Raw genomic sequence first — 19,902 nt, 5'->3', positions numbered from 1 at the left:
CAGCAGGAAGGTCGTCAGGAGTCTGAGAAAAGAGCGCTAGGTTTGCATTTGTAACTGGTTTAGAGGGATGCTGATGGGAATCACCCGTGTTAGTGTGTTGCGACTGCGTGTGCGGGAACGGCCTATCTGGAGCTGGTGGCGTGAAAGTTGTATTCGATGACGAGTTCATTGTCGCCGGCGAGGCCTTGTCCGACCCTGAAACCTGCTGATCACCAGCACTGATGTCAGGCGAAATATCCATGTCTAGACCTGTCCATAGTCCATTTTCGTCGGTGCGCGGACTTGGATTGCCAGACGATGAATTGAGCCCTTGTGGGTGACAACATGCTCTGCTGTGACCACTATTCGAACTGGAGCGCTGGCTTTCCGATTGTTTCTGCCGGCTAGGAAGGGAACCAAAGGTCTGCGAACCTCCCTGGCTGTAGGGCGATCCCGTGATGTTGAGAGCATTCGTGCCCTGTAACGGATTCTCGGTCCCGACACCACTCGACTGCTGCTGGCGTATGGTTAGTAGTAAAGGCGAACAATTGACATTATCACACTGGACGTTGGCCTAATGAAGCCCTGTCAGAACCTGCATTCATGAAGGGTGCTATTCCAGGTGATTTACGTACCATTCGTTTGTCCCGACATGGGTTGAGACTCTTGGCAAAATCCGCCGCAAGATCCGTGCCAGACAGATCAACATCCAATTGAATCAGAAACGATTCAGTTAGCGTGCTGTAGGACTTAAGGGCGTTCAGAGCAGTAAGAAGAAACTGGAGAGACGATCGAACAGTCTGGTCCTCGGGACGAGACTTGAGATATTGCACAAAAACACGAGCGGCAACGTAAAGACAGAAGGCGCTGAAAGGGTTCATCTACGAGTCGTCAGTCGCTTGAAGAGCGAACCGTTTCCCAGAGATGGTCAGAAACCTACCACTGACAGATCCGTATGGCTGACCATTTTCATTATGCTGGCGATCTGGTCCGCTGCAATGATACACCTCCTTTTGCTTTCCGCGGCGATCTGATTTTGTATTCGATTCTTTTCCGCCTTGAATATGGCCGCCTGATGCAAGCAGATTGTTGATGTATGGATGCTCATGTTGCAGAAGACTGTGTTGGGGTCCCCAATCCCGTTTGGCAATCGAAGATGACTTGGTAACGACAGAGAGATGTTGAGGAGGATATTATCGTAAGCTCGATGACGTTTCCAGAACTCGCCATTGAGATCGTGTTCTTTGTCCTGGGGATCAGGCCGATGCAAGTGCATAAGATTCCGTCCGAAGAGGCATGCCATCATAACCACGCCAGCTAAAGGCGACAACGATTGAATTCCTTCACCCGCCATGACTTCAGACAGTGTCATAGTCTGCTCAGGTTTGCCGGAGATGAATGCTTCCTCGCTGGAGGGTAAATTTGTCATGATCTACGACATCCTAAATCAGTAACGGGGAAAAAGGCACATTTTTGGAGATAAGCATTGGCATACATCTCTCTCGTCGAAAGTCATCGGCCAGCCCGTCCCAATGCTGGCATATCGATCCTCACAAAAAGCCATCCAGAACGTGCGTCTTCGTTCTTCCCTTTCAGTCCAGTCTCGAGGCGGTGGGATAGACTGTTTTACATCGAGACCCACGCCGTCCAGCCGGTTCAGACTCATCATTGACGCAAGCCTCCCCGCTCTTCCGGTGCTTATCCACGCTCGGGGAAAGAACATCTGCTTGAACTCATACAACGCAATAAGAAGCCAGCATTGACAGTGTGCAACGCTGACTATATTCTCTCCATGGCCCTTCATTTCATCCATCTCGATGTATTTGCGCGCGCGCGCATAGAAATGTTCCTGCAGGAAAGAATACTTGGGGGTGATCGAGGCTGCCAAACACCACATGATGTAGCGCAGGCATACCGGAGGACGCATATTGGGAGCTAAGTCCATAGCAGCGTAATATCGTGGGCGATGTATCATTGGAATCGAAGGATGGATCTTTTTGAAATATATGTCGTTCCTTTAATTTGACGATCAGTCAGTAACTGGAATTCAAAATATCATAATCAACTGAACAACGTACAGTTCATCTGTAACATCTTTGGGTGGTAATGGCTCCTCTAACCCGAGACTGATCATCTCCCAGGAGAAGTCTCCATCCAGCCCCAGATCAGTAGCAGGAAACCCTGCTTGGCTCTGCTGCGTCTGTTCGAAACTTGCGCCAAGTGGTGCATTGTGGCTATTGAGATTGTTTGATAGCGACGAGAGATCTGGGATTCCTTGAAATGGATCACTTGGTATAGGGGTCGTATAGGTGTTGTTCTGTTCGGGCTGTTGTGGTTGTTGCGTGGTCGGGTTCCGCGATGCTTCTCTCTCCTGATTTCTCAAGAGAGTCTCTACCTGCGCTGAATTGAGGACAAGGATCAACAATCAATTTCAATCCGTAAATATTGGTGCCATCCATATGAATGGCCATAAGAATGACATACCTAACCTAGCTTCAAGCTGCTTTACATATCCCCGCTTCGGGCCGCTCTTCTTGCGTACCTCGTCATATGCACAATTGTGCCCCAGTCGGGAGCAAGTACCACAACTGGGTTTCTTTCCGTCGCATCTCAGCTTTCTCTTCCTGCAGACGACACAGGCAATGCGCTTCGGTCGAGGGACGTAGCTGTTGTCATCTTCGTTCTGGGAAGTACTGCCAGCAGCAGGACCGGCTTGGGACTGCGATGTGTTCTGTGCCGGAGGTTGCTGAGATAAGTCATTGAAGTACCCATCTTCTGGACCTGCCATGGTCTGCGAAGACAGGCCTGCCGTTCGACCGGACGAGAGAAGGAGATTATGCTCTGTCGAAATCAGATGACGTTGCGGCGCAGCTGTAAAGTCTTATCGAAGAGCAATGCGCGGAGGAACATCCCAAGCTCTCAGCAGGACCCAATGTGCTTGGCCTGAGCACGAAAGACCACTCATTCAGAATCACTAAAAAACCCGATTATGTTGACTTGAGGCCTGTAATCTATTTAACTGAGCAAGACACGAAATCGCTGCGCCGCTGTTGGTCGTCAATTAATGCTGCCTAAGGCGGTCCAAATGCGACCCCGTTTCAGGTTCCTTCTTGCTGACCAAGACCGTAGCCGGAAAGATCGCGCAACTATCTGACATTCACAAAGCCCAGAAGGTAGAGACTGCTATTGTATCCAGATCAGCAATCGTAAGTCATGGCCAGCAACAATGCTGAGCAGTTCTTTCGCATCTTGGGCATAGACCAATTGCATGCTTAGTCAGTGACAGCCACGTTCCGCTTACACATCAGGCGGCATCTAAGTTATCGCTGACCACTCATAGCGCCGGATGGCTCACTGTCCCCAGTTACCTAGATTGGGTGGTCTGGCAAATTTTCCTCTCATCGTCGAAGAAAACCCCCAGAATCGTGGCCGTGTAGCGCTTACCAAGTCCTTCTCTCACTGAGACCTACGCAGGATTCCAGAATGATCCACTATAATTAGTCGAAGAGAAAAGGGAAAAGTTAAAAACGTCGCCAAAGCGCCAGAATAGGAGCAGTAATATGCAGCTGAACGGGGTTGGCATTAGAGCTCAAGTTTATTCAGGGTTATCATGTTAAGTTCCCGATAACATAAACTCTTTTATCGCTCTTGGGTGCTTGACTAGTTATACAACATGTTAATAAACTGGAATAGATGTGAAACATGAACTGGAAGCTCCCGGAAGAATCCTAACGCAAGGAGAAACAAATCGATTCGGAGCCGCATCGGTCTTCAAAAGCAAACGAAATATGGTACATGAGAAGGCGACAGTCAATGCTCTTGTTGACACATGACAAGGGTGGTGAAAATCAGTCAAGACTACTGCGGAGCATTCAGAGAACGATATGATGGGCGAGGGCAGGGTAACACATGAGAAATCCGAAGCAATAGTATCCACTTCAGTTGTAACCTCTGCGACGTTTGCCCTGGTTTCGTTCTCGTGGGACAACCACGGCCTTGTTGATCTTCCACTTCGGGCGAGTCTTGTAACCAGATTTGGTCTACAGAAATTGTCTTTCGTTAGCAAAACAGAAAGAATGGATGGACAACCCGGACAAAGACTTCGAATTTAGAGTGATGCGTATACATACCGGCATACCCCAAGGGCTCTTGGGATGGACATTTCCCTTGGATTTACCTCGTCCACCACCATGGGGATGGTCGCAAGCGTTCATGGCCACACCACGGACTGTCGGCCGGATATTAAGCCAACGGGCCCGTCCGGCTTTTCCGAGCTGCCTATATTGGTAATTGGGGTTGCTGGCGATTCCAATCGTTGCGCAGCAATCCTTGTGAATCAGTCGGACCTCACCACTTTGGAGTCGAATCGTAACGTGCTCGGCGAGGCGCTCCATCTTCTGCCTCTCACGCTGGGACAGCGGCTTCTGCTCCGTCTCAGCGCCATTCTCAGCCTGATTCTGCTGGTCTAGGATCTTCTGTTGTTCGGTGCCCTTGGCAATGACAGTTGCAAAAGTCCCCGCAGCTCGACAAAGCTGACCACCCTTTCCTGGGCGTAGTCCAACATTAAATATCAGCGTTCCCACCGGGATCATATGCAAGGGCAGACAATTTCCTCTCCACGCTGTCCGCGCCGCCAGAACACCGGGGTCAACCTGTCCACCCATGCTCTTCCACAGATCTTCGGGAATGCCAGACATGTAGCTCTGGACAACATCGCCGGCTCTCATGCCATCTGCAGCCAGGATGTAGCTGAGTTTGCCCGTTTCTTGACTTCTCACCAAAGCGATGTGCGCCGACCGATTTGGATCATGCTCGATCCGTTCCACCACGTGAGGGCCCGGGGCCCGTCGGGCAAAGTCGACGATTCGAATCCTTCGCTTGTGACCACCACCACGGTGTCGAACAGTGATCCGACCAGTGTTGTTGCGGCCACCTTTCGACTGGCCTCGTTTGGGAAACGTCAACTTATATACAGGGCGCCCCTTCCAGAGATGGTCATTGATGGGTCTCCGCAGATGTCTGACACCAGGCGTCCGAGGTGTATATTTCTGTACAAGCACACCGGCATCATCTCGTGTAGGCGGAGGTGCGAAAGCGATGCCGGGATCGAAGGAAGACGAGGACGACTCCTCGGCCTTAGGGGCCTCCACCTTAGGGACCTCCGCCTTAGGGACCTCCACCTCCTGGCTGGCCGTCACATAAGCCCGAGAAGAAAGATAAGGAATGCATCGGTACGGGAGCCGCAGGCTCCTGAGAAAGAGCCGAGGTTGCAACATGTCGAACACGGCTCACAATCCGTCTCGGGAGATGGAGAGAGCCGTTCTGAACAAGCTCACAAAGTCAACAGGGCGGCCAAGAGCGTATCTGGCTTACACCATAGCCCACCGGAGACCCCAGTGGCTCCTTTAATGGCGTAGCACAGCGTCGGGCCTCAATTGGCGTCGAGCGGTAGATACATGCAGAGCAAGCTCTCCGTCTTGCCCACGAAAAAGTGCACGCTCCGACCCGGTCGGGATGTGGCTGGTAGATCACATGATATTCATGCACCGCCATATGATGACTAATTATGTGGCTTGAAAGGAGTCGTACACGTCGCGGCGACACGTGACGGACTCGCCAAGCCCGGGTCACGGCGAGACTCGACTCGCGCCCGGCAAGGAACACGCGGGTTGCCGGGCAACGGCGTTGTTTTGCTCCCCACAGGCGCGCTTCTCGCAGCACACACGCCCGTCCCTCGCATCGCCCGGCCGCGGTGACGCCCAACGCCCTCTGCTGGTACGCAAAAACCCTGCACGACGCCGGGCTCAAAAGGACCCTGCGACAGCCTCGCCTCCTGCCACCACCGCAAGCAATTTGCCCTCTCCTGACTTCTTCTTTTTGCCCTCCGCGTCGTCTGGCGTTTGTTCTTAATCTCCCTCCCTCCAGTCGACCCTTCAATTGCTGCCTCTCTCAGTTTCATCGCATCCTCGCCCTTCCATTTCTTTCCAAGACAGTGAGTGTTCCGTTCTGTTACTGTATCCGGTTCGACCGTTCGGCAGGCTGCCACTGGACGCGATCTGCTGGCGGCCTTGTTCGTGGGGCATCGCTGACGCCGGGTTCCACGCTAAGACAGGGCCAAACATCGCCCTGGCAATTCGACTCTGATTTCACACGAACATCATCACATCACGCCCTACCAACACCCTCTCCAATTCTTCCTTCATGCCTGTACATCCTTCCTGCATCTCGTAGCTAGCACTCCTACGTGGACAGATCTCTTATTTCTTCGGCCAAAGTCGCGTTTTTGGGTTAGTTCTCGCGCTCTTCCAACGGCGTGCACGGTGTCTACCAGACCTTCTGTCAACGTCAACAAACCCACCAACTCGTCCATGCTCTAAGAGTCGACGGCCACATCCCTTCATCACACCCAGCCCCCCTTTCCAAAAGCTGTCGAATCCATTGAGTCTCGCTCGAGTCGGCTGCGTTCAACGTGTGGTAGGTTTTTAGCCACTTAATTCTGTTGTATTTCTTCCAAGGTTTCCATAGCTAATGGAATGCAGCACATATCGTTCTGACGACACCTAGTAATAGCCTGAACATCTGTCGCATTCTGCTCTTCTCTACATTTTCCCTTCCTCTCTCCCCCTTTTGACGCGTCTTTCAACCACTGACGGTTGACCATCATGCCTCCGGTAAGCCTTCGACGTCCCCCCTATCATTGTCGCGTCATGCTTTGTCCATGTCCTTATTGACTGTATACACTTCAGGCACGGAGTCTCCGGCAACGTGCCACCACGAATGAGAATGACGAAAATGGCCCATCGACACGTCTGACAAGAGCCAAGGCCGCGGCTCTCAGTGCAGCCGACGCGTCTAACGCTGCTACGAAAAAGCCTCTTCAGAGCAAGAAATCATCCAATGCAGTCGCCAATACTGCTCAGAGGAGACGGCCAGCCCTCGGCGATGTCAGCAACGTGGCTAAAACGGAGACGGTCGACGCTAAAGATGGGAAGAAGCCGGCTGCCAAAGTTGGTTTGACGTCCAAGGCTACTGCCCAAGCGGGTGGCGTCCAGAAACTCACCCGCACCAACTCGTCGCGAACAGCATTGGGAGTCAAGGATAACAATAGCAAGAAAGCGGTGGCTGAGACCAAGAAGCCTGAGAATGGTTCAGGGGTCGGCAGCGCGATGAAGCGATCCTCTAGCCAGAAGTCGGCTAAGGAGGAAGCGTTCCACAATGAAGAACCCCCTCGCAAGAAAGTTGACATCGAAAAGGAAAAGAAGACAACAACAGAGAACGAAGAGCAGACCATCAAAGAAGAAGAGGCAGCCGTGGAGCCCGCGAAAATCAAGGAGACCATGGATAATGCGGTTGCCGACCTGGACGCGGAAGACCTTGATGACCCTCTCATGGCCGCCGAGTACGTGGTCGAAATCTTTGATTATCTTAGAGAACTGGAGTTGGAGACGCTGCCGAACCCAGATTACATTGAACACCAACCCGACCTCGAATGGAAGATGCGTGGCATTCTGGTCGATTGGCTCATCGAGGTTCACACGCGTTTCCGTCTCCTTCCCGAGACGCTCTTCTTGGCTGTCAACATCATTGACCGCTTTCTCTCCGCTGAGGTCGTTGCTCTTGACCGGCTACAGCTTGTCGGAGTCACTGCTATGTTTATCGCATCCAAATACGAAGAGGTCCTCTCCCCTCACGTGGTCAACTTCAGCCACGTTGCCGACGACGCCTTTACAGATAAGGAGATCCTCGAAGCGGAACGGCACGTTCTTGCTACTTTGGACTACAATATGAGCTTCCCTAACCCGATGAACTTCCTCCGCCGGATCTCTAAGGCCGACAATTATGACATCCAGACGCGAACTCTAGGCAAATATCTTATGGAGATCAGCCTGTTGGACCATCGGTTTATGGTATACCGCCAGAGCCACGTGGCTGCAGCTGCCATGTATTTGGCACGGCTGATCTTGGACCGAGGGCCCTGGGTGAGTTTCATCAGGGATCATTATAGCTGACTAGTTCTTTGACTGAACTGACGTTGATACAGGACGCCACTCTTACCCATTATTCTGGCTATACGGAGGAGGAGATTGATCCGGTCTTCCGATTGATGATCGACTATCTGCACCGCCCGGTCGCCCACGAAGCATTCTTCAAGAAATATGCAAGCAAGAAGTTCCTCAAAGGTAGACTAGCGTGTGACAACCTCCATGCTTTGGGATTTTTCATGCTGACTTTCTTGCAGCTTCTATCGTTACTCGACAGTGGGCCAAGAAGTACCACTCATTGTATATCAAGAGCGCGCTTAACGAAAGCTATAATCAGGTCTCCAGCCGATAGAATATAAGTCAATGTCTTCTTGATCTTCGAGAGGTCATTCCAACCAGTGGATGCCACTCGGTTTGGGCCCTCAGGGCTGGTCGGCGCTATACGGATCGGATTGACTTCATTTACGTCTGCCTGCTCGCATTTCTTTGTTTCTTCGGGTGCTGGTGGATAGGGCCTATTGCATTTTACGATGGTATTAGTATTTCGTTTGTGATTGTCCTTTTTCCATACTGGCATTTGGTTCTCGTTCTACCCCTGGTGTCGGCGTACGCGTGTTTATTTGATCCCCTTGTTACCTTCCCCGGTTTGTTGGCTTTGAGGAATTTGTTTTACTTTTTTTGTCTTTGTGTTTCTATTTTTCTTGCCCTCGTCCGTATTTGCAGGCGTCGGATGTCTCAGGGTCGGGAATATACTATTTCTTTCTGCTGTGGCTTTTATCTTGGCTTTGATGATTTCCTACCTGCTGGGACTATCAGGACTTGATTACCACTTGCGCAGCCGTTTATCTTTTTGCTTTTCGCTTCTTTTCACGAAAATTCGCTACGCAAGACCTCTCACATAGAGGATGGGCTATATGCTGCACCTCAGGGGGCATACATAACAGGGACGAGGAATGTGTCTGGTGCGAACACCACATTCACCACGGAGTATAACAAAAAGCGCGAGAAAGATATGGTCTAAAGACATGTTTAATTTGTACCGATCGAGGAGTCGTGAGTTGTGCTTTGGAGTGATTTTGGCCGGTCGGATTGGTTTTGCACTGATTACCTGTGTTTTAATCGGAGTTGTAAATAGCTGGTTTTGGGAAATTCAGGCGTATTACTCAATTAAATAATTCTGTCCTTGTCCACTCGACATTAGATGCGGTGGTTTGCCATGACGAAACGAGACCTCGGCTGAGAGATGTACGGTGACTTAGCGTATTTGCTGATAGCCGAAATCGACATCAATCATCAGTTCATTTTCAACCATCATCCCAAATTCACATAGTCAAGTCCATCTTAATTTTATCATTGAAAGAAGTTGGAGTTATTTAGGGGGGTTTTGTTTTCAACCTCTATTGTACAGCACGGCCAGGAAATCGTTATCGCTGATGTGCAGGGTCCATTGAAGAGCAGTCGCAATCAAGGTATGTACTCACCTTACATGCAATCATCCATCATATTCCCATCAGTTACCTTGCTCATAACACAGTGAAAGGTTCGATTAAAAAAAATCCAAACAAAAAAAATAAGGAAGACGAGACAAAAGTCATTCGTTTGAGATCTTAGACGCTCCGAAAGTCAGCTAAATACTTACCTACAGAGTACAGTACATAAAGAGACATACATAGATACCTTCAAGGGTCTTCGACGATGGCCAGTCACCGTCCTGGGCAGGAAAAGAAATCATTGTCATCATCACTCAAAACCGCTCCAGTTCACCTTCCTCCTCCTCCTTCTCCGTCCTGTCCTTTCTGTGGCATTGCTTCAGCCTATCCACCCGTTCGACCCACTTCATCAGCAGCAGCAGCAAGAGCATTACAGCGAGATGCAAATGCAGATGCAAATGCAGAAGCAAGACCACGAGCCCACCTCATCCTCTCAACGAAACATGTCCTCGCCTTTCTGGACATTATGCCCCTGACGAAAGGCCATGTTCTGCTCGTTACGAGAGGTCACTGGGAGAAGTTGGGAGATGTGGGTGTGGAAGTTGGGAAAGAGGTAAGTAAAAAATTACACGTCGAACATATTTGTGCAGTCTATATAGTTCAGTATGATTTCTCAAGGAAGGATGCCTTGCCTTGCTTTGCTTTGCTTTTGAATGCCAAGTAGGTAAATAAATACCTCGGCATTCTAGCTAACTGACTGCTGTCTGCCTGTCTAGCTAGGAAAATGGCTACTGGTGATCTCTCGGGTTGTCACCAGGACTGTCCTGGGAAGGGATCAGGAGGCGCATTGGAATGTAGTTCAGAATAATGGTGAGTCTCCGTCTTTGTCTCTCTTTCTTTCTCTTTTTCTTTTCTACCTCTTTATCTCACACACCATCGTAATACGCAATTCAGGCACACGAGCCGCCCAAGTCGTACCCCATATCCACTTCCATATCATTCCCAGACCAGCAGACAATGCCTCCTCTAGTAGTAGTAATACCACTGCTGCTGCCAGATCCCCAAGCTGGACGATGTTCGGCCGCGGACAGAGGGAAGAGCTAGACGATGAGGAAGGGGAAAAACTCGCGCGGTTGATGCGGGAAGAGCTAGCCAGGGAAGTGAAGCGTATCAAGGACGAGGAGGGGATAGATCTTGATCTTGACGACGATAATGACAATAATGGTGATTATCGTAATGTTCGTGATGTGAATGGGACGGTGACGACAAAAGGGAGGGGTTTGGAGAAGTTGTAGCAAGAAATGCAACTTGAATTTTCTGATGTATCTATGTACATACTATTGTAGTGCATCTCCGAGATATACCAATATTGACCTGAAATATCGAAGTTTTTTTTTCTTTGGTAGTAGCCATTCGTCATCATTGATCGTCATCTGTTATTTCCCGTCTTGACCTGACGGTCCATCATGCCCTGTCTCTGCCAAATTCAATGAGTTCAATTCAGAGGTCGGAGGTTCTTCCCCTTTCCCCTCCTCTGTGCCTTTGCTCGTGCTCGTGCTCGTGCCTGCTCCTGCTTCTGCTCCCGTTCCCGTTTCTGTTCCTGTGTTATGCTTCTTGGGTTGCTTGGACTTTTTAATCTCGAAGTACTAAATGTATCAGATTAGTAGGTAGGTCGACAGCTAGATGAGTGCGCCTTTCGTACCTTTCTCCTAAATTCGTTCAACTCGTCGGCCGTCACTCCGCTGGGATCGTCTGTCTTCTGGCGTGCTCTCGTTGTGGATGAGACTTTGCCCTCTGGCAGTTTCTCGTAGGTTAGGAGGCGTCGGGACCCTGCATGAAGTCAAAAAGCATTACATGTTAGTAGTCTTCGCGTAAGGACTCATGTATTTTTCAAGGCGAGTAGCAGGAGAGGGGTAGAGGGCTTACAGTTGTAGAAATGTTGCACACTGACGCTGACCACTTCCAATCTTGGATGAGTTGGAATCTCCAATTCTATATCTTCGTCGTTGGAGGTGGGCATCCACATGGATAGTCGTCCTCCTTGGACCAGGGTGCGAGCGGCAAAGTCCAAGATGTCCCTCAGCATCGCTTCGAAGCCGTATGGCTTCTTGGGAGCAACGTAACCGGGGAGACTGCAGTAATTAGATAATTAGTCTAGATGTATATGTCTTAAAAAAAATTGCAACTTACTAATGAGCTGGTACTCCATCGATGATAACCTCTTCTTTACCCCGTCCGTCTCGAGTTCCCAGCACCTTCAATCCCTCCCGCACCCCATAAGGAGGATCGCAGATGATTCCGTCCAGAAACGGGACACTGCGAATAGGAGTGTTGGTCAGATCGGACGTGAAGGTGTCCACAAACTTGCTCTCAAGGCCATATTGCTGCAGATTCGCAACCAGCCCTATTGGCTTCCCCTTGCGAATCTCCTCCTTACCCCGGAAGCTCCTCCCGTCGATGTCAGAACCCAGAGTCATCGCCCCGAAGTGCGCAGCGGCCACGCAGAAGCTTCCCGTGCCGACGAAGGGGTCATAAAATATCTTGCCTGGAGCAGCCAGAGCCATGTTGGCCGTGATCAGGCTCAATTCGGCATCCATTGAGGTCGTGCTGATATAGCGCCGCTTCTTGAGATCGTACTTATTCACCATGTCCCGGCTTCCATGCGCCAGCCACCGCCCGAAGTAGATCTTCTTGGGCTCTTGTGGCTCAGTGGGCGGGATGGGACCGGGCAACGACGGGTCCTCCAGGGCTTCGACATCCCAGAGGAACTCCTCGAGAACCCAAAAGTCCTCCTCTGGGTTCTTCATCCGGATGGGACCCTGGAAACCCAGGTAGGCGAACGACTGGATGATGGCCCTTTTCTCGTCAAGGCTCCGCTTCCAAGCGAAGGAATCCACTGTGAAACGGAAAGACACGTTCCTGTATTTCTCCCACCGGTCGCTAGTCCGCCTGCGGACCTCGGCGTGGAGTTCTTCATAATTTGTGCCTTGGGCCCAGAGTTCAATTATGTCTTTCCCTAGAATGCTGCGCGCGATGAGGGCACGCGCCGCGGCCTCATCTTTCAGTCTGACAATGCAATATGGTGACTATGTATACGTTAGACGCAATCTGGTAAAAAACTTTGATATTGTGCCGAGACGGTTTTAAGGAAAGGGAAATAAAAAAATAAACTGTAGAGGGTTAGCTACGTACATATTTGTTGTAGAAGACAAACTCGACGTCGATCCCCGCCAGCTTCGCCAGCGCCTCGATCTCCGGCCGCCGGAATGTCTCGTGCGCTTGAGCAAAGCGGATCAGATACTCCATTCTGACTGTGAAAGCTGCGGCATCTGGCTGCTGATTCTTCTTCTTCTTCTTCTTCTTCTTCTTGGACAGGCGTCGGTATTTCTTTTCGAAATTTGAGCTTTGTTCGGTATAAGTTGGGTTTTCTCTACGGTGTGAGGAATTCGGAGTTTTTTGTCTCGGGAAAGATCAAGGTATATTTTTTTCGCATTCAACGGTACGCTTCGCGACCTGCGGGGAGAAGATGAACAACCAACATCATCAAATTCCAAATTTTCATGCGACACCACACTTAATCATTAACATGCCGCATCGATAGAATTTTTGATATGGACCCAAGAAAATACCAAAGAAAATACGAAATCCTTTATTCATGCCTATCATGATGACACAAGATATTGCATATTCGAGGGTAGATCTATGATCTATCAACAGCTCGATACATGTCTATTGTTCCCCTCAAACACAACAGAATTACAGACCACAATACTCATAATCAACTATCATGACAAGCCGTATCCCATACGCCATCCCAAATTATGCCCTTTGGAGAGCTGCAAATGCCAGAACGCCACGCTATGAATTTACAACCTTGAAGGTGTATCGTGACTCGTATCCCTCTTCTCGAACAACCTCGACCTTTTGATCACTGGGTATCATTTCATGTTTCAATTCCCATCCGGCCCTGCGACAGAGCTCGGAGACAACCACATCGCAGTCTCCCAGCAAATCGATGTCAAAACCGATGTGCGACACGGGCTGACAGATGTCAGTGGCACTGCGTAAAAAAATAGATACGCCGCAATAAACTCACAGTGCGCGAAATGTAAAGCTGAGGCACATTGCTTGGCATGATAGCAGGCACATCCGCAACAGGTGCCACTTTGAGTGACGTCCCGATCACGATGACCAGGTCTGCGATGTCCCGATCATGGTGGATCAAGCGACGCCCAAACTCGTCAGGCAGATCCTCTCCGAAGAAGGTAATGTCGGGCTATATGTATGATTAGTAAAGGGAGTCCCATCTTCAACCAGGGCTTGTACCAACCTTCATGACACCAGGGGTTGGAATTTCATATTCCTCCTCATTGGAACTGTCTTGGTCATCCTTCTTACGGTCTTTTTGCAGACCGTTAGAGCTGCGTTTTCGCTTCATGCCTTCAGGCCTCGATGCAATCTCCTCTTTGCAACGTTTACATTCGGGTACTTTGCCCTTTCGGACAGTGTCAAAGATGGTCTCCCCCGGCACTTGGTATTTGCACTTGGTGCAGGTAGCTGTTGCGAAGGAGCCATGACACTGGACGATCTTCTCGGGCAGGACGCCTGCATTCGCCTCGATGTTGTCGATATTTTGGGTATAGTTAGTCAGCAGTTCCCTTTATCTTGCAACAAACGGATGAAGGCATGGGTGGGTGAGAATTTCTTTTCCGTTGGAAGAATATCCTTCGCGATGGAAAAGAAGATGCTTGGGTCTTCACGAAAGAGGCGGATATCAAAAACTTCCTGAGGGTCGCTGAGACCCAAATGTTCCAATCTAGAATACAATCCTGTATCCTTAGATCGAAAATCAGGAATTCCTAGACTGGTCGAGATCTGAAGAAAAGAAATCCAATTAGCACACGAGTGTCCCGCGCTTGAGGACGGGATCTCTGGTCGTGTTGCTATACATACCCCAGCGCCAGTAATGACAATTATGTTCTTCGATTTCTTGAGCAGTTCAACAGCATCCTCAATCGTATTATACTCAGGAAGTTTCTGACGCTTTGCATACTCCCGTGAAATCGCAAGAGCAAGGAGAGGGTGAAACGCCTCGTCAGGCGCGTCCTCAAGGAAAGGAGGAGGGACGATGCCAAAGGCAGTACAGAGCTTCCTCGCCGTAATGGTGCCCCGACCGATTGTCTCCTCTACAAAAGCTACCTTGCCAATCTCTCGCAAGCGCTTTCGATAAGCCGCAGCTTCTTCAGGGGTGCACGCATCAGGGACTAAACAGTGTCAACGACTGTAATAACGGTGGCGGGGGAAGGCGCACATACCTGAGGAAAGCTGGTCGTCGCGTGCGAGATGCAAGGCCTCTTCATAGAGAGAATCTCCCTCCCACTCCTCTCCGGAGCTATCACTGCTCTCAGCCTCATCTTGAGAGGGTGGAACTTCATCCTCTGGTGGTTCTTCGGGATGCACAGTCGCCTCCTGATCTCCAGAGTCGCTGCCAGCCACGTCGACTTCCACCAGCGGCTTCTTCAACGAGCTCTCCATTTCTCGCGCTGGCGCTAAATCCATGCTGAAAAGAAAGACGGGGACACTCTACAGCGCCCTGAAATACCAGCGGCAGCTCACATTGGCGTTTGTCGCGACTTCCCGATTACATGAACGCGCAAGTGCAGGCTGTCTCCGAGCACGGGGCTTCGGTTAATCCGTTACCCGTCTGCGCCAATCGCGATTGGAGGATGGCAAAAGTATATACAGTTGTGGCAACGAGGACTATAGAAACGTCTACAATGATATACCCATCAGCTGAGGTAAAGGAATAGACGTCTTACAGAAGCGCTGTAAAAGGATAACACACATGCACTATTTACTGGTATCATAATAACTCCATATCTGAACAGTTCCAACAAAACCATCATGTAGCCTTTCATCATGAATCCTTCATTTCATGATCTTCATCCTCGTCTTCATCAGAACCAACTTCGATCTCATCTTCCCATTCGTCATCATCGCCTGCACCTGGACCATCGTCTTCGGAGTCACCGTCGTCCTCCATGTCTTCGCCAAGCTCATTGTTCAGCTCTTGTATCAGTTCGACTGCATGGTCTCTGAGTCTCTCGTCCTCGTATTCAATCTTTTTGTAGAGCTTCAGGCTTTGCTTCAGCCATTCGCGGCTGGCGACCATGGCCTCGTGCCGCTTGTCACTAGATGGTTGCCCAGAATCTGTAGATGCCGTCGGCTGTTCCTTTTCCTTCTCCGCCAGGAGATAGAGACACCATCCACCAAGATACCACGCTTCAACACTTTCGTCGTCCTCGAGAATCAGACGTTCCAGCACCTCAAGTGCCTCGTTCTCCATCTGTACCTCCATCAAAAGTCGCGAGAGACTTATTCGTGCAGGGAAATCGGGAACGTTGGGATCCTCTGGAGGCAAGTCTTTCCAAAGTTCCAGACTTCTGGAAAGCGCCGCCCGAGCATCATCTGGACGCAATTGGGATATCCTGACAGAGGCGAGAGTTTGTAGACATTCGGGGGAATTGGGGGCGACAAGGAGTGCTTCTGTGACAAGAGCCTCGCATCTGCTCTCAGCGTCCTCTTCCCATCTAGCCGTTGTGTTAGTGAGGTCCTTGCGCCAATCTTCAACTGTATCCATGCAACTTACGAAAGATCTGTCATGTATATCTCCACCACTGCGCAAAGAGCATTCGCCAATTTCTTCCTTTTTTCCTCGAGTAATACCGCATCTTCGGGGTTGTTACTTTGCTCCAAAGACTGGATGATGCGTCTCAGAGTAGCGACACCTTTCTCATACCACCTAACGCTGTCAACCCCTCCCTGTTCGCTCAACTGCGCCAGCCACAGAAACTTCTCTGCGCCTCCCCCTTCAGATTCAGGTATCATGCCTTCTGGATCGAGTTCCACCGCGCGCAAGAAGTTCTGTCGTGCGGCATCTATTTCGCCTAGTTCAACGTAGATTTCACCGATCAAATTCGTAGCAGATCGAGCATTCGGTGAATCCGCTGGGGCGAGCTCGAGGACGCGCTGAGCCAAGGGAAGAGCAGCCTCAGCCTGTCCCGTTTGAAGGAGGATGGTCGCCTTTTCAAGGAGCTCTGAAGCGTTTTCGGCCATTTTTCGTTTCGAGACGACACCGCCGACACCGTTGAGAACAGACTTTTCGTGCTTGGACGATTTCTTCTTGTGCGGTTTTGTTTTTCCCATTATATGTGACCCCGATATTGTTTAAAAAGAGCCTAAAATTTATTTTCAATCAAAATCCAGAGTATTCATGGCCCGATGCTGAAATTGCAATTGAGACTGTGCAATTTCATCTGCGCTGATGATTTCCAATTTTTGGAACATTTTCGACCGATGTTTGCGGTGTTTGCATGCGGGACAGCACTTTCGGCCTTGCGAACAAACCAAGGATTACAGCTGATCACATCAAAATTCTGTTAATAAGAGACTGGGTCTTTGTTCATATCAAAATATTTGGACATTAATCCTACACCACGAGGGGTGTTTTTCAGTTCTACTGTGGAAGAAACATTGATCGCTTTCTCTCGCTTGGCCCCTCCATTTTGCGGGCGGGGACATAAAACATGGGTCGCGAGGAACAAATCGAGGAACGCGAGGTCCTCAATTCTATTTTTCCAGATGAGATAACAGGTTCGCTTTTAATTTTCCGGACGGTTTTATTGATTAAGTTTCTTGTTGGAGACTCATCATCTGACTGTTGTGATTGATTGATTCTTAGACATATCTGACACGTCCTACCGGATATCGATAAAACTCGATGCATCGGATCAGAATGGGGGCGACGGGGAAGAAGCGCCGACTTTGATTTTACAAGTCTCCTACCCTGAAGCATACCCGGATGTCGCTCCGAATCTTGAGATTTTGGCTCCTCCCAATGCTCCTAAACATCCCCATCTTGATATCCAGGAGGACCGTACCCATTTCCTAGAAGCGCTACAGCCTACCATCGAGGAGAACATTGGCATGGCTATGATATTCACACTCGTCAGCACTCTCAAGGAGACTGCCGAAAATCTGATATCGGAACGGGTAGCTGCCGCAGAGGCGGAGCGGGAAAGGGAGATCCTCAAGGCCGAGGAGGAAGAAAACCGCAAATTCCAAGGAACTCCAGTGACTAGAGAGACTTTCCTCGAATGGAGGGAAAGATTCAGGAAGGAAATGGAAGAGGAAGAGCGGCGAAAACGGGAGGAGAAAGAAGCAGAGGAGAAAAAGAAAAAGCCTGCCGCACGCGAAGAGCCGAGGCTCACTGGGAAACAGCTGTGGGAGAGAGGATTGGCCGGAAAGGGCGATTATGATGAAGAAGGAGATGAGGATATCCCTGTTGATAAGTTGAAAATAGCGGCATAATTGGTAATTGCAGTCTTATAGAAATACTGTGATCTTGCATATACAGCCAGTCCTACATATTGACCATTGTGTTTATGAGGGAATGCGCGTTTCATGCTCATATTCGATCTTTTGTTGACGTCATGTGTTATTCTAGATGATGTTCTCTCTCGGTCCCTTCGCCATGATAGACGAATGCCATCATTTCAGCATACTGTGAGATCAACACCTCAGTCGGGTAGGCTTTGCTAAGAGCTCCACCCTCATACTTGCTGGTCCTGGAAGGCGATGGTTGAAAGGGTTAGATAAGTATCAGACTATCCCAACCGACCTGTAAAACCCTGCGCGCCAAAAGTACAGGCAGGGTTTTAATAGCATCCTTAGCATTCGATGGGAGCTGAGGATGCGAGATCTTTGTAGAACTATGCAGGACCAAGTAGACTTTGCCTTTTTTTTTCTCTCCATGACCTTTTCATCAGAATCATTGAACACGGTTTTCGGAATTCGCTGTGGGTATCTTATTGAGGTTCTTTTCGTCAGAAGGTGATTTGTTGTCCCCAACAGTAGCCTCTTGACGCTGTCGTTCTTCGGCTTCTCTCTTCTTTCTCTCAGCTTCCTCCTTTTCAGCCAGCTCTTTTTCGGCAAGAACGATCTTCCACATCTTCTCGGCGAGTTCCTTGGCTTTCTTATCGCTTTCGGAAATTTTCGAAAGGACATCTTGGATAGATTCCACGACTGCATCTGCCCATGACGGTGACTCCGCCTCCTCGTCTGCCACCAAGCTGTCCCAATAGTCTTCGTCCTTCGCAAATAGCTTTTCGATTTCTAGCCTGTCGCGACGTTCAATCCATGCCCATCTTCTTTCAAGCTTGTTCCTGATGACTCTGCTTAAGTTCTGGGGTTGCGGCTTCTTTATACGCAGGAAGGGAATGCCGCGAGCATTCACAAGAACAGGCACTCGTCGTCGGCCGGAGACCACGGGTCGGGGACGAGAGAGTATCGGTTCAGCATTTGGATGCCGGAGAGCTGTTGCATCTTGCTGCCGTCTTGATTCTTCCTTTTTTCGTTCTATCTTAGAAAGCGGCTTTATCGGTCGGGCCTCTGCCAGCGTTCGTTGTTCGGAGCTGTTCTTGTCTCTTAGAGCTTTGGACTCTGCAAGGAGCGCAGAGATACGACCAACGTCTTTTTGATTCCCTTGTGAGGCAGAATGCAGCAAATCTAAGGCCTTTCGTTGCCTGTCAGCCTGCGGCGTACGTGATCTCAATTAACACTGCATACTTCGTAGCCGGCTTTAAGAGCATTGACAGTCTGAGAAGGACTTTGAAGAGTCTTATACCGGCGAAACTTCTTTCGCACAAGGTGGTTTATTGTCCCAGAGTTGGGAATAGTCGGGGGCAATCTGGCACATTGTCGGAGAAGTGCTCGATAAAGGGAAAGGCCTTGAGATGACAATCACAAGTTAGCCTTAACCTTGGGGAATTGCTCCAAGTTGCTTACATGCAAAGCGATGAATGCCGGAGCGTTTAGGGACTATTACCCTATGCATTTGAATGGAATAGAGGGTCCAGGCAGATGCCTCTCAAAGTTCACATTATTCACAAGGTACTCCATAGCTCCGTCGAAAGCGTTGCAGTTTGCCAATGGATTATCATCACGTGATCTTATCGCGCTTTTACATCAGTACTGGCATAATAGGTCAATCAAAAGAAAAAAGGAAATGATTAGCTCCACGAGATGGAGAGTATATTCTTCCTTTAATTTGTTTTTCAGAACCTACAGCTAAAGGACTAGGGTTCAAAAACAAAGCACGCTTATGCTTTCCGGAAATGCATGGACAGTACAATGGTCTAAAAACCAGAAAAAAGCAATCCCAACCCCCAGGCCAATACTCCAGTCAGTCATTCATCATCCGAGCTCATATCAAACGGAATGGTTCAGAAGGTCGAGCCTTCCGGCGGCTGTGGAAGTTTCTTGTGTTGCGGCAGGGCCATGTACCTGGAAGAAAGAAGCTTAGACGAGAGTGCAAGCAGAGAAGAAGCGGGCGGCAGTACCTCCGAAGTTCAAGAAGGATGGTCTCCATTGTGTAGTCCCTCTTCCATTGCGCGAGGCAGGGCAGCTTCGTCGGGTCAACCTAGCATAAACTCAGCATCTGTTTCCTTTAG

The 19,902-nt window shown here is 49.7% G+C and overlaps 8 protein-coding genes across 8 annotated transcripts; 3 read left to right on the top strand and 5 right to left on the bottom strand.

Annotated features, from left to right (window-relative positions):
• On the bottom strand, positions 1–2,767 carry T310_8003 (C6 transcription factor Prf; the record flags this gene model as incomplete). The annotated part of the gene is made up of 6 exons (XM_013469216.1): positions 1–496; positions 615–860; positions 920–1,411; positions 1,475–1,994; positions 2,058–2,374; positions 2,522–2,767. Coding segments are annotated over 6 exons (2,317 nt in total), but the record flags the coding sequence as incomplete, so codon positions are not given.
• Positions 2,768–3,917: 1,150 nt separating this feature from the next.
• T310_8002 (50S ribosomal protein L2) lies at positions 3,918–5,255 on the bottom strand (the record flags this gene model as incomplete). Its single annotated transcript, XM_013469215.1, has 2 exons — positions 3,918–4,019; positions 4,110–5,255. 2 exons carry the CDS (start codon positions 5,253–5,255, stop codon positions 3,918–3,920), a joined length of 1,248 nt encoding a protein of 415 aa, XP_013324669.1.
• Positions 5,256–6,641: 1,386 nt separating this feature from the next.
• T310_8001 (G2/mitotic-specific cyclin-B) lies at positions 6,642–8,313 on the top strand (the record flags this gene model as incomplete). The annotated part of the gene is made up of 4 exons (XM_013469214.1): positions 6,642–6,650; positions 6,726–7,958; positions 8,021–8,159; positions 8,219–8,313. The coding sequence occupies 4 exons, from the start codon at positions 6,642–6,644 to the stop codon at positions 8,311–8,313; spliced, it is 1,476 nt and encodes a 491-aa protein (XP_013324668.1).
• Positions 8,314–9,656: 1,343 nt separating this feature from the next.
• T310_8000 (HIT domain protein) lies at positions 9,657–10,686 on the top strand (the record flags this gene model as incomplete). The annotated part of the gene is made up of 3 exons (XM_013469213.1): positions 9,657–10,004; positions 10,168–10,261; positions 10,346–10,686. 3 exons carry the CDS (start codon positions 9,657–9,659, stop codon positions 10,684–10,686), a joined length of 783 nt encoding a protein of 260 aa, XP_013324667.1.
• Positions 10,687–10,827: 141 nt separating this feature from the next.
• Positions 10,828–14,950, bottom strand: T310_7999 (RNA methylase family protein; the record flags this gene model as incomplete). The annotated part of the gene is made up of 12 exons (XM_013469212.1): positions 10,828–11,037; positions 11,094–11,221; positions 11,318–11,523; positions 11,582–12,477; positions 12,584–12,794; positions 12,966–13,120; positions 13,262–13,432; positions 13,488–13,667; positions 13,722–13,996; positions 14,068–14,266; positions 14,345–14,655; positions 14,707–14,950. 12 exons carry the CDS (start codon positions 14,948–14,950, stop codon positions 10,828–10,830), a joined length of 3,186 nt encoding a protein of 1,061 aa, XP_013324666.1.
• Positions 14,951–15,308: 358 nt separating this feature from the next.
• Positions 15,309–16,507, bottom strand: T310_7998 (TPR domain protein; the record flags this gene model as incomplete). The annotated part of the gene is made up of 2 exons (XM_013469211.1): positions 15,309–15,981; positions 16,041–16,507. 2 exons carry the CDS (start codon positions 16,505–16,507, stop codon positions 15,309–15,311), a joined length of 1,140 nt encoding a protein of 379 aa, XP_013324665.1.
• A 470-nt stretch (positions 16,508–16,977) lies between these two features.
• Positions 16,978–17,761, top strand: T310_7997 (RWD domain-containing protein; the record flags this gene model as incomplete). Its single annotated transcript, XM_013469210.1, has 2 exons — positions 16,978–17,044; positions 17,133–17,761. The coding sequence occupies 2 exons, from the start codon at positions 16,978–16,980 to the stop codon at positions 17,759–17,761; spliced, it is 696 nt and encodes a 231-aa protein (XP_013324664.1).
• Positions 17,762–18,221: 460 nt separating this feature from the next.
• Positions 18,222–19,286, bottom strand: T310_7996 (uncharacterized protein; the record flags this gene model as incomplete). Its single annotated transcript, XM_013469209.1, has 3 exons — positions 18,222–18,983; positions 19,019–19,179; positions 19,238–19,286. 3 exons carry the CDS (start codon positions 19,284–19,286, stop codon positions 18,222–18,224), a joined length of 972 nt encoding a protein of 323 aa, XP_013324663.1.
• Between the last annotated feature and the right edge of the window lie 616 nt (positions 19,287–19,902).

This window comes from Rasamsonia emersonii (genome assembly GCF_000968595.1).
Source record: "Rasamsonia emersonii CBS 393.64 chromosome Unknown ctg1118621760629, whole genome shotgun sequence".
Taxonomy (NCBI): domain Eukaryota; kingdom Fungi; phylum Ascomycota; class Eurotiomycetes; order Eurotiales; family Trichocomaceae; genus Rasamsonia; species Rasamsonia emersonii.
The sequence above is the reverse complement of the archived record's forward strand: the minus strand, read 5'-3'. Positions and strand labels throughout refer to the sequence as shown.